This window comes from Petaurus breviceps, unplaced genomic scaffold (genome assembly GCF_028583685.1).
Source record: "Petaurus breviceps papuanus isolate PSGF00001 unplaced genomic scaffold, PetGlider_PUasm1.0 224, whole genome shotgun sequence".
Lineage (NCBI taxonomy): Eukaryota > Metazoa > Chordata > Mammalia > Diprotodontia > Petauridae > Petaurus > Petaurus breviceps.
The window spans coordinates 9,384,586-9,397,219 of record NW_027185887.1 but is presented as its reverse complement, the minus strand read 5'-3'; the positions used below and the strand labels follow the sequence as shown (position 1 = coordinate 9,397,219).

The 12,634-nt window shown below is 36.2% G+C and overlaps 1 protein-coding gene across 1 annotated transcript in view; it reads right to left on the bottom strand.

The window, feature by feature from the left end:
* Positions 1–593: 593 nt before the first annotated feature.
* RBFA (ribosome binding factor A) overlaps positions 594–12,634 on the bottom strand; it is a 33,429-nt gene continuing 21,388 nt past the window's right edge. The window contains exons 6-7 of the mRNA XM_069095024.1: positions 12,026–12,096; positions 594–4,344 (exon numbers count right to left, since the gene is read on the bottom strand). Coding sequence (XP_068951125.1) covers positions 3,903–4,344; positions 12,026–12,096 — 513 coding nt within the window. The 3' untranslated portion in view covers positions 594–3,902. The remainder of the gene's footprint in view (positions 4,345–12,025; positions 12,097–12,634) is intronic.

The following is a 12,634-nucleotide window of genomic DNA, read 5'->3' as shown; positions in this document are numbered from 1 at the left end:
GCTATACCATTTGGTGTATATGTTTAGTATTGATAGTAGTTCATTGTCTATGGTACCTTTTAGCAAGATGTAGTTTCTTTCCTTATTTCTTTTAATTAAATCTATTTTTGTTTTTGCTTTGTCTGAGATCATGATTGCCACCCCTACTTTTTCTTCAGTTAAAGCATAATGTTCCTGCTCCAGCCCTTTATTTTAACTCTTTATGTGTCTCTTTGCTTCAAGTGTTTTTCTTGTAAACAACGTATTATAGGAGTCTGGTTTTTAATCCACTCTACCATCCACTTTCATTTTATGAGTTTATTCCATTCAGTTATGATTACTGTCCATTTCCTTCCATCCCATTTTCCCTATTTCTCCTCTTCCTCTCTCCTTTCATCCTTCCTCACAAGTGCTTTTCTTCTTATCACCACCTCCTTTCTATCAGTCTCCCTCCACTTCTTATTCCCCTCCCCTCTTACTTCCCTATAGGATAAGATATATTCTATACCTGACCATGTATATTATTGCTTTTGAGCCAATTCTGATGAGAATAATGTCCAAGCATTGTCCACCCCTGTAATGGATAACCTAGAGTAAGACAGCAAAATCAATAATGCTTTGATAGGAGTGTTTATTAACCGGCCGGTGACTGCCTCTCAGAGGGAAAGATAGTCCCGAGCTTTCTGTTATACATAATTTTATAGACAATGTGATCGCTAGCAACAGACTATGTTTCTAAGGGGGTGCAGTGTCTTTAGCATTGTTTCTATTGAAGCAAAGCATTCTCAGTATTATTCCTATTGAAACAAAGCCTTAGTATTATTTCTACTGAAGCTAAGCGAAGCCATAGTCCCTTAGCAAAGCCTTGGATACAAACATAAACAGACCTGAATCCATGGGAATCTGTGGCATGTTTTTAGTAACACAGGTGAAACATTTCTTTACTATTGGAGCCTTTTAGGTGGTTTCCAAGGAACCTAGTAGGGGTCCCCTCTAGCAGGTTTAAGGGGACTTTGGTATATAATTTCTGGTGGGCACTTCACCCCAAACCACCTTTCCCTCCAATAGTTTGTCTGTGAAGTAATTTATCACATTCTACCTCTCCCTTCCTTCTTCTCATAATGCAATCCTTCCTCACCCCTTAATTTTGATTTTTTTTAAATCTCCCCATCATAGTCAACTTAAGCCCCCACCCTTTGTCTATGTATACTCCTTCTAATTAATTGCCCTAATAGTGATAAAGTTCTTAAGAGTTACAAGTATCATCTTCCCATGTAGGGATGTAAATAATTTAAACTTATTGAATTCACTATGTTTTCTGTTTCCTGTTTACCTTTTTATGCTTCTCTTCAGTCTTGTATTTGAAAAATCAAAATTTCTGTTCACCTCTGGTCTTTTCATCAGGAATGCTGGAATGTCCTCAATTTCATTGAATATCCATTTTTCTCCCTGAAGGATTATACTCAGTTTTGGTGGGCAGGTGATTTGTGGTTGTAATCCTAGCTCCTTTGCCTTCCAGAATATTGTATTCCATGCTCTTCCAAGTCCTTCTTATATTAAGTTAAAACAATCTACCTGTTATTTTCATTCATAGGCTCTAGTTTTTCCATTTGGGGCCCAAGAGAATAAATTTAATACTTCTGTAATAACCCTTTAAATATGTGAAGATAACTGTTTTGCCCGAGCCTGATTTCCTCTTTAGTCTGAATTCTCTGAAACAAGTCAGCCAATTTAGTTTTGAATTCTCTTATTCAATTCACCCTTCTTGGAATATGCTGTAGCTTATGAATGTTACTAATAAATTTGATACTCAGAACATAATGCTCTATTGGCCATTGACCAGAAAAGGATGACAGAACTATCACTCACTTCAATTCATATTGAACTTGTTATCCACAAAACCCTCTGGGTTGTTTGTTTTCTTTTAAACTTTGATCTGCTTTCTATCCAGGTCTCCCCTATATTGAATTAGTGTAGCTGCATTTTTCCCCACTTATTTGCAGCACTTTCTATTTATTTACTGTTATGTTTCACTTTACAAGATTTCATCTATTACTTTAATATAAAGATTTTTTTGGAACTCAATTATGTCAAATGCAAAGCTAAAGCTTGTAGCTTCATGTCTTCCACTAATCTGATAAGCTTGCCACTTATGCTTATTCAAGTTACTGATTTTTTTAAAAAATGTTGAACAGGGCCAAAGGAAAAGTAATGCATCACACCACTAGAGATCTTCTGTCATATTCTACCAAACTAAAAACCATAAAGGTGAGCATTTCTTAGAAACTTTGCATCTCCCCTGGCACCAATTAGTGTTCTACTTCACAATAGTTGCTTAACAAATCTTTGTTGACTAGAATCCATTAATCAACACTCTTTAGGTACAACTGTTTGACAGGTTCTAATCTACCTTTTAAAAGTACAATCATCCAATCTACTTTCCCATCTGCTTTTATTACTCCAATTTTATTATACTTGGCCATAACCATGGTTTAATTACATGTATTTGAAATTTTGTAATCACTTTTCTTTTGAATCAGTAGCTCTAAATATATGAAGTGTGGCTACAAAAAAACACTTTTGTTCTATCTCATGACTTCTACTCACCCCTTGTCTCTGAAGTCATGCACAAAGTCTCTTCAATGCAATGCACATTACCATCAATAATTCATCTTATTAAATGTTAGGTTAATACTAAAGTGTGGAGAGTCAGGTAACAAAAATTTAGAGAATGTTTAAGTCTAAACTCACAGTATATACAATGCCTGAACTCATAAAATGTAATGGGCATTTTTGCAACTTACTCTGAAGTTTCAGGGTAACAATGTACTACAAATGAGAGATTATTTTCAGGGTATATGGTCTAAAATAACAAGACACTTCTCAGGAATAGATGGACAAAAATGTAGTGGTCTTGAAAGCCTATCAAACCGTGTACTCAGTCTCTTTTATACTGCAAGATATATATTATTTTTTTCAATTATTATCAATTAATGCATTTTATTATTATCAGTTAAGCCTAATTTCCAACTAGTCAGCCTAAATTGGGGGTGGCATAAATCCAAATGTCCTTTTAAGTTTATTTTGTAGGAAGAGAGTTTGGTTCACTCCTTTCTTCCCACTGACAAAAAGTTAACAGTTTTCTGAGAGCTTCAGCAGATATATTACTCACCTTGGAGAGGTCAATTGAGAATTGGGTTTAAAATATTCTCTATGATCAAAGGTCTTAAGTTGGAAGGAGCTTTTAGAGATCTAGTCTTAACTCCCTCATTTTACAACTTAGGAAGCTGAGGCCAAGAGAATTTAATTAACTTGCTCAAGGTCACATAGAACTACATTCCAAGTTTATCACTCTTTCTGCTACAACTCATCTTTGGCTCCCTGTGTTTACACTATCATTTGCAGAGCGGCTTCTTTAAAGTTCTTGTATTAGGAAGAAAGTTTCCTACCAGGGATAGGGTTCTTCTGGGGGATACCTTCTACATAGCACTATACATAACTAGGCACTTAACATACTTTTCCATTGCAATGATTAAGACAACAGAGAGGGAAAAGGAAAGAAAGCAATCTTCTAAGCTCTCTTTACATAGTAAAGTAGGTTTAAATCCATGAATGAGCTACAGATATTTAATTAAACCTATAGCAGGATGGCAATAAACCATATTCCAGATTAGATCAGAAGAAATAACTGATTTGTTTTCTTAACCAAGTCATTTTTACTTCTCCCTGAAATTTCTGATTTGTCTCCTTAACCTACTTCCCATTGCGAAAAAGGAAAAATATACTCTTAATTTTCAAAATAGGAGCATAATAATGAACATAATAATAATGTGCATAATTATAGCACAGGAGTAGATTCTTAGGACCAGCTTTATGTTAAAAAAACAAACCAAATCAAACTTTAAAAAAAACTGTCAGAAAAGTTAACACTTCTTAAGTTTATTTTCTCCAAGACCTGTAGTTAATGAACTTTGCTCCTTACAAACACTATTATTCTCTAACTCTAATTTCTGTAATGATTCCTGCAGTTCATACTCTGGTTTATGTTCTTCAAAAAATGCATCATCCTCATCCAACTGATTATCACAGTATCTGCTGAGGATATATTCCTGGAGGGTAACATCATCATCCACTGGACGTTTTGCCTTCTTCATTTTCTTCTTCATTTGCTTTTGTAGCATAGATACCTGCTCCTGCTCTTGCTCTGTACTCCCAATGCTCATATTTTCATGCCCTTTCCCTTTGTTTCTTTTGTACTCCATTATCTGTTTGTGGAGAGCCTCATGGTCAATTCCAAAGAGACTTGGCTGATCAGTGGGTTCTGACACATGAGATGATATAGAGGCTACTGAAGTCTTATGTTCACTGTGAATTTAAGAAAAAAAAAAGAGGAAATCATCCAACAGCAAAATAAAATCTCTTTAAACATCTCCACATTAAAATATTCTATATATGAACCCATTTATGCACATACCTTAATAAAACACTACTTAGGGTTATAATGAAGAACCAAAAATGTAGCAAGAAAGCTAACAATTTTTGTGCCATTACTTTTGCTTCAGAGTTAATCAGCCTGAGCACTTTAAGACCATACATGTGATTTTGTTGAGCACAATTCTCCAGAGCAACTCAATACCTCATTAAATGCACTCCAAATGAATTTTTGCACTTATACAGGCCAGATGAATCAAGTGAATTGAACAAACAGAACTACCCATTCATGTTAAGGGTATTCAACCAAGAGAAGCTACGAAAAAGAGAGACAATGCTGCCTTCCCTTTCAAAGCCATTAAGCCCTCTACTATATGGATACAATATGAAAGAAAACTGGCTATAAACAAAATGTGTCTCAACTGATCACCAAGAGAATTGAGGCTTTACTCTTAAACACACACACACACACACACACGGCTGTACCTGTAGGTGTGTTTTCCATGTGGTTTAAGGGTATTTATGATTTGATTCTTTTTTTGCTGAAGAGGTAATTTCTTAGTAGTCTGAGGGAAAGGGCTCAACATAGCCACCCACATATGTATGTCGTAGGACAGAAAGGATAAATAGAAGGCAGCTCCAATCTCAGATTGTGCACTCAGTACCTTTTATACTAGAACATATACCTTCTGCTCTTCCACGCATGGGTGGGGGACTAAATGAGCATGGAACTGTACACACTGTTAGACTTGGTTGATCAGTTTTGCAGAACTCAATTCCTCTTTAATTCGTTATAGGGATAGGTCACTCAGTAGAAAACAGGAAAGGGACATATTCAGAAATGAAGTAAAAACAAAAGCTATAAATAAATGCACATTTTGAAAAAACCTGAAGAACTCTTTAGCAATTGGTTTCTTATTTTCCTTTCTCTATCATTCAGTAGTCATAAATTGCATTGCAGCAAGTAACATATTATAGGAAGCCAACTGGCATTGTTTTGGTTTTATTTGCCAAGAAAATACCATATATTACAATAGTATTATTAAAGTCATTATCACTTTTTACCCCCTTTTTGGAGGGGAAAGGGTAAGGTAATTGGGGTTAAATGACTTGCCCAAGGTCACACTGCTAGTTTTTGTGTTAAGTGTCTGAGGCCGGATTTGAACTGAGGTCTTCCTGACTCCAGGGCCGGTGCTCTATTCACCGCACCACCTAGCCACCCCAGTCAGTATCACTTATAGCATAAATTTTTTTAACTTTTAACCATTCTGTTTTTATTCAGAATACACACTATTACTGAGCTCAAATCCACTAGACTCACTTTAACGTTGGCATTAAAAATATCAGCCTTTGTCACAAGATCTTTAGGAGGCTATTTGTATCATAAAGTGCTATTTTTGGCTAGGAAAGTCCAAAATAAAGGAAGGAATGGGTACTTTACTGCTTGCTCTAGAGATAATGATTAACAACCTATGAGATACAAGAAAGGAAAATGCTCAGAATATAGCTTAAAGTAATTTATTATCCATATGGGGTAAGGACAACCATGTAAGAGTATGCCCTTTGTAAGGGTTCCCTAGAAAAAGAAAGAAGATGGAGGCCCTGCTGTTCTAGAGTTGTGAGGCACCTTAACCTAGGTTCCCTATCAGTGTTTTCTCTACTGGCTCTGCTTCAGATTCTTTAGATGTTGCCCCTATGCCTCAGTTTCCTTCTGACCCTGGAACTCTACCCCTGCAAGTCTCCTGTTCCCCTTAGTGAATTCCCTCCAGGATAAACATTTTAGCTATGTACTTGTCCAGTCATTCCAGAAAAAAATTTGGAATGTGTCCCAAAAGTTACTAAACTGTGTAAACCCTTTTGACCCATTAATAAAACTACTAGGTTTATATGCCAAAAAGATCAAGCAAAGAGGAAAAAGACCTATATGTATAAAAATATTTACAGATGCTCTCCTGGTGATGGAAAAGAATCGGAAACTAGGAGGTAGGCCATCAATTGGAGAATGACTAAACCATATATGGTAGATGAATGTGATGGAATACTGTTGTACTTAGAAGAAAAGATGAAAGAGATGAGTTTACAGAAATCTGGAAAGACTTTTATGGAGTGATGTAGAGGAGGTCAGGAGAATAATTTATACGTATATTACTGTACAGGCAAACAACTCTGAGAGACTTTGGAACTCTGATCAATGCAATGACCAACCATAATACCAGAGGATTCATGATGCTATCTACCTCCTGAGAGGTAACAGACTCAGAGTGAAGAATGAGACATGTATTTCTGGATACGGCCAATATGGCAGTTTATTTTGTTTGACTATACACGTTTGTAATAGGGATTTTGTTTTTCTTTCTCAGTGGGGGTGGGAAGGGAATGAGATGAGAAGGAAAGAAAGAAGACTGTCACTGAAAAAAATTAAAACCAAATTGTTAAAAAATAGAAAAAAATATTTTGGCAAAAGGAAAAAAGACAACTCACATAATAAGTTCAACATAAAGCCTTTATTAATTCCCCTAGCCCCTGACACCCTCTCTCCAAAAATCACCGTGTCTAATTTATTTATATCTATATATGTACAGGTTGTCTCTCCAAACAGAACGTAAGCAAACTCATTGAAGGGAGTGACTATTCCACTTTTGTCTTTGTATCCCAAGAGGCTAGCACAGACTTAAATGGATCTGTAATTTCATGGATTTGGAGGCTTCCACCCACAAAGTGATCACAACCCATCCATGCCTATCTCCTGTGCAATTATATATGTATGTGTGTATGTATGTGTGTGCACTCTTATACATTCACAACAGAGATTTACTCAATGTATTGAAGAGCAGCCTTACTTTCTCCTGATAGATTTTTTTTTTGCCTTTTGGAAGGGCAACTAGGGTTAAGTAACTTGCCCAAGGTTACATGGCTAGTTTTTTTTGTGTGGGTGTTAAGTGTCTGAGGCCAGAATCGAACTCAGGTCCTCCTGACTCTAGGGCCGGCACTTTAATCACTGCGTCACCTAGCCACCCCTTCTTTCTCCTGATACTGAGAGGCTAAGGAGATGAACTATGAATCTGTTTATCTATAATCTCTCATCCTTGCCAAGTGGCCGACCCATCTTTTAAAATTATCAAGTGTTAAGTATATAGTGGGATTATGCTATTATCCTTGTAGATCAGCTCTTGCACATCCATGACAGGCCATGATCACAATTTATATCACTTCAAGTGATCAGGAAGAAAGGCAGAGCCACAACGGTGGAGAAAAAGCCAGGGACTCACCTAAGCTCTTCCCTAAACCCCTTCAAACATCATTAAATAATGCTCCAAATAAAATTCTAGAGTAGCAGAACCCAAAAAAGGATGGAGTGAAACAATTTTCCAGCCCAAGACAACTTAGAAGGTCAGCAGGAGAGGTCTATTGCACCAAGGTGAGAGTGGAGTACAATCCAATACAGACCATGCAAGCAGAGCCCAAGCCCCAGCAAACCAGGAGCAGGCCTTCAGGGCAACAAAATCAGTGGCAGTGGTGATGGTTTCTGGACCTCTTACTTCACAGATGGTAAGGAGGTCTGACAACTGATCAGACACAGATAACAGGGGTCCCTTTGCTAGCACCAAGGGCAGGACTCTACTACCTTGATGATACTTGGATCTGGGTCACAGTCCTGAATTTTAGTCCCAGGACAACGAGCACTAGGCACACCAGAGCTTATGACCACAGGGAAGCTGGGACCCTGGTTGTTCACAGCACAGTACAGGAGAGTACTAATCACACCTCTCCCTATATCATAGTTTCTTGGAAGAACCAAAAACTTATAGCTCCTCTCTGAAAATAGCTGCACAAAAAACCTGAAGCTTGTGATAATGACCCCTCTACCTGGGAAACAGAGCCCCACTTTAGAATAGAATTAAAAGTTAAGAAATAGGCTGGAAAATGATCTAACAATAGAAAAGATCCTGACTACAGAAAGTGACTAGGGAGCAGGGAAGATCAAAACACAAACTCAGAGGAAGACAACAAAGTCAAAGCTCCTATATCCAATGCCTCAAAGAAAACTATGAATTGGCCTCAGGTCAATAAGGATTTTAAAAATTAAGTAAAAGGAGTAGAAGAAAAATTGGGGAGAGAAATGAGGGTGATGGATAAAAATCATGAAAAAAGAGTCAATAGCTTGGTAAAGAAGGCACAAAAAGTACTGAGAAAAACACATTAAAAAACAGAATAGGCCAAATTGTAAAAGAGTCACAAAAATCTAATAAGGAGAAGGATACTCTAAAAAGCATAATTGGCCAAATGGAAAAAGGTACAAAAGTTCACTGAAGAAAGTAATTCCTTAAAAATCAGAATTGGCAGAGCGGCTAGGTGGTGCAGTGAATAGAGCAAAGTCCTAGAGTCAGGAGGACCTGAGTTCAAATCTAGCCTCAGACACTTGACACACTTACTAGCCGTGTGACCTTGGGCAAGTCACTTAACCCCAATTGCCCTGCCCTCTCCCCTCAAAAAAAAAAAGGCAAAAAAATTAGAATTGGGCAAGTGTAAGCTAATGACTCCAGAGACATCAAGAAACAATAAAACAAAATCAAAAGAACGAAAAAAAAAAAACAGAAGAAAATGTGAAGTATCTCATTGGAAAAACAACTGACCTATAAAAACAGATACAGGAGAGATAATTTAAGAATTATCATACTACATGAAAGTCATGATCAAAAAAAAAGTCTAGACAATATATTTCAGGAAATCATCTAGGAAAACTTCCCTGAGACCCTAGAACCAGATGACAAAATAGAAATAAAAAGAATCTATCAATCACCTCCAAAAAGAGATCCCCAAATGAAAACTCCCAGGAATATTATAGCCAAATTCCAGAGCTCCCACATCAAGGATAAAATAATGCACTCAGTTAGAAAGAAACAATTCAAATATCATGAAGCTACATTCAGTCTAGCACAAGATTTAGCAGTTTCGACCTTAAAGTACCAGAGGGCTTGGATTCTGATATTCCAGAGGCCAAAAAAGCAAGGATTACAAGCAACAATCACTTCCCAGCAAAACTAAGTACAATCTTTCAGGGGGAAAAATGGATAATGAAATGAAATTGAGGGCTTTCAAGCCTTCCTGATTAAAAGACCAGAGCTGAGAAGAAAATCTGACTTTCAAATACAAGACTCCAAAGAAGCATAAAAAGATAAACAGGAAAGAGAAATCTTAAGGGATTCATTCACTAAGTTTAAACTGTTTACATTCCTACATGGAAAAATGATACCTATAACACCTAAAAATTTTCTCATTATTAGGGCGGTTAGATGGAGTATACATAAACAGAGGGCACAGGTGTGAGTTGAATATGATGGGATGATTATCTAAAAAAAAATTAAAGGGTAAGAAATAAGAATGCACTGGGAGGAGGGGAAAGGGAGAGACAGAATAGGGTAGATTATCTGACATAAAAGAGGCCTAAAAGAGATTTTATAGTGAAGGGCAAGAAGGTGGAAATGGGGGGGAAGGGAAGAGAGAGAAAGTGTGAACTTAATTGCCATTGGAACTGGTTCAAAGAAGGAATAACATACATACTCACTTGGGTATAGAAATCTATCTTATACAGAAAGTAAGAGGGGAATGGGTGGTGGTGGAGGGGGGATGATAGAAGGAAGACGTTAAAGCCAGAAGCAAAACACTTTTGAGAATGTGGGTAAAAGGAGAGAGCAGCATAAACAGGGGGAAAATACGATAGAGGGAAATACATATTTAGTAATCATGACCATAAAAAATCTTTTTATAGTAAATTTCTCTGATAAAGGCCTCATTTGTCAAAAAGATAAAAAACTGAGTTAAATTTATAGAAATAAGAGCCATTTCTCATTGATAAATGGTCAAAAGATATGAACAAAGAGTTTTCAGGCAAAGTAATAAAAGCTATCTACAGTCATATAAAAAAATGCTCTAAATCACTATTTATTAGAGAAATGCAAATTAAAACAACTATGAGCTACCACCACATACCTATCAGATTGGCTAATATGACAGAAAAGGAAAATAATAAATGCTGGTGGGGATGTGGAAAAACTAAAACACTAATGCACTGTTGCTGAAGTCCCATACTGATTCAACCATTCTGGAGAACAATCTGGAACTATGCTCAAAGGACTACAAAACCATGCATAGGCTTTTTACTAGGTCTGTATCCCAAAGAGATAAACAAGAATAAGTACAAAAATATTTATAGCAGCTCTTTTAGTAGTGGTAAAGAGTTGGAAACAGAGGTAATGTCCATCAACTGGAAAATGGCAGAACAAGTTCTTGTATATGATAGTGATGGAATACTACTGTGTTATAAGAAATGACAAGTAGGATGCTCTCAGAAAAACCCGACAAGACTTACATGGACTGATACAAAGTGAAATGCACAGAACCAGGAGAAGATGTACACAGTAGCAGCAATATTGTATGATGATCTACTAAGAATAACTCAGCTTATTCTCAGCAATACATTGATCTAAGACAATTCTGAAGGATCTATGATGAGAGGTGCTATCATGGAGCCTGAACGCAGATCAAAGATCTTTTTATTTTAAAAAAATTTGCCTGTGTTTTCTTTCACAGCATGACTTACACAGAAATGTATTTTGCATAACAACACATGTAAAACCTATGTCAAATTGCTTGCCTTCTCAATGGGGGGAATGGGAGAGAAGAAGAGAATTAAGAATGCAAAATTTGAAAAAGAAAAATGTTAAAAATTGTCTTTAAATGTAATTGAGGAAAAAATAAATTATTAAATTAAAAATCTATACCATTTGATATATATGTATATTATACACACACATACATGTCACATTACTTGAAATTATTTTTCACGTATAACAATGATTCGAATTGTTTACCACGTAAAGAAAAATTAGATAACACAGAAATAACAAAGCAAAAAAAGTGTTACTCATACCCCCAAAATTGTCAAATATGACAAAAATGGCAAAAGTCAATGGTGGAGAAGTTGAGGATGGATAGGTATACTAATTGTTGGTGGAGTTGTAAATGGTACAACTATTTTGGAAAGCAATTTGGAATTATGCAAATAAAGTGCTAAAATGTCCATATCCTTTGAACCAGAGACCATATCACTACAGTTATACCCCAAGGAAGTGATCAATAAGAAAAAAGTCTCCATGTATTCTGAAATATTTATACGAGCACTTTTTGTAATAGCTAAGAATTGGAAACGAAGTAGATGCCCATCAATTGGGGAATGGCTAAACAAATGATGGTACTTGAGTGCAATGGATTAGTACTATGCTGTAAGATATGCTGAATATGATGAATGTGGAGAAGCAAGAAATATCTACAGTTAACTGATGCAGAGTGAAGTAGAGCCAAGAAAACAATATACATAGTAACTATAACAATGTAAATGTAACGAACAATGTAATAAATGTGTTAAAAATGTAGGAAAAAAATGTAGCAAAATCATATAAAATCATAAGCCTTGAAAAATTTATACAATATATATGCTAACTGGGGATGTTTTGATTATGCTTCTGGTACAATAGGAAGTTATATCATGTGTTAGAAATATCACATACACATAAAAGCAGCCTTCAATTGAGACTAAGCATGAGAGGCTATTTACCCTGGATCACTTGGTGTCAAAACTGTTTCATCAGGGGGTCCAAAGTCAGCAATTTCCAGTAACCGATCTATCTGAAAAATAAATCAAAATAGTTCCTTACATTTTGATACCATCTACATCTAGTGAAAAGAGCATTAGACTTGCAATTAAGAGAGACCTAGGTTCAAGTGTTAGCTTCAACATTTACAAATTTATTGCTATGAATATACCTAAGACCAGTTCATTTACTAGCTGAAGAAAAATCAAAGTAACTTTTTTTGGTTTGTGTTTTATTTAAAAGGAAGATCAAAGTAGGATTAGTACCTCTGCTTGGGGTAGAAAAGATGATGAAAACAGGCAATAGAGAGATGCTAGAACTATTCAACCATTATTTTTACTCTATGTTTCAATGGGTTTCAATTAGTTTCAAGACAACTAATAAAAGTGGGCAGGAAAGAGGGACAAATGGTAGAAAAGTACAAAGAATCAGAAGTGGAGCCAGGAGAGAAGTGAACACAAATAGCCTGAGTTCTTCCTGAAATGATGGTCCCAAGCAGGAACTCATAAATCAGAAAAGGAGACAAAAGGAGTAGAGACATCACCATGGTAAGACAGACTACTTAGTTTGGA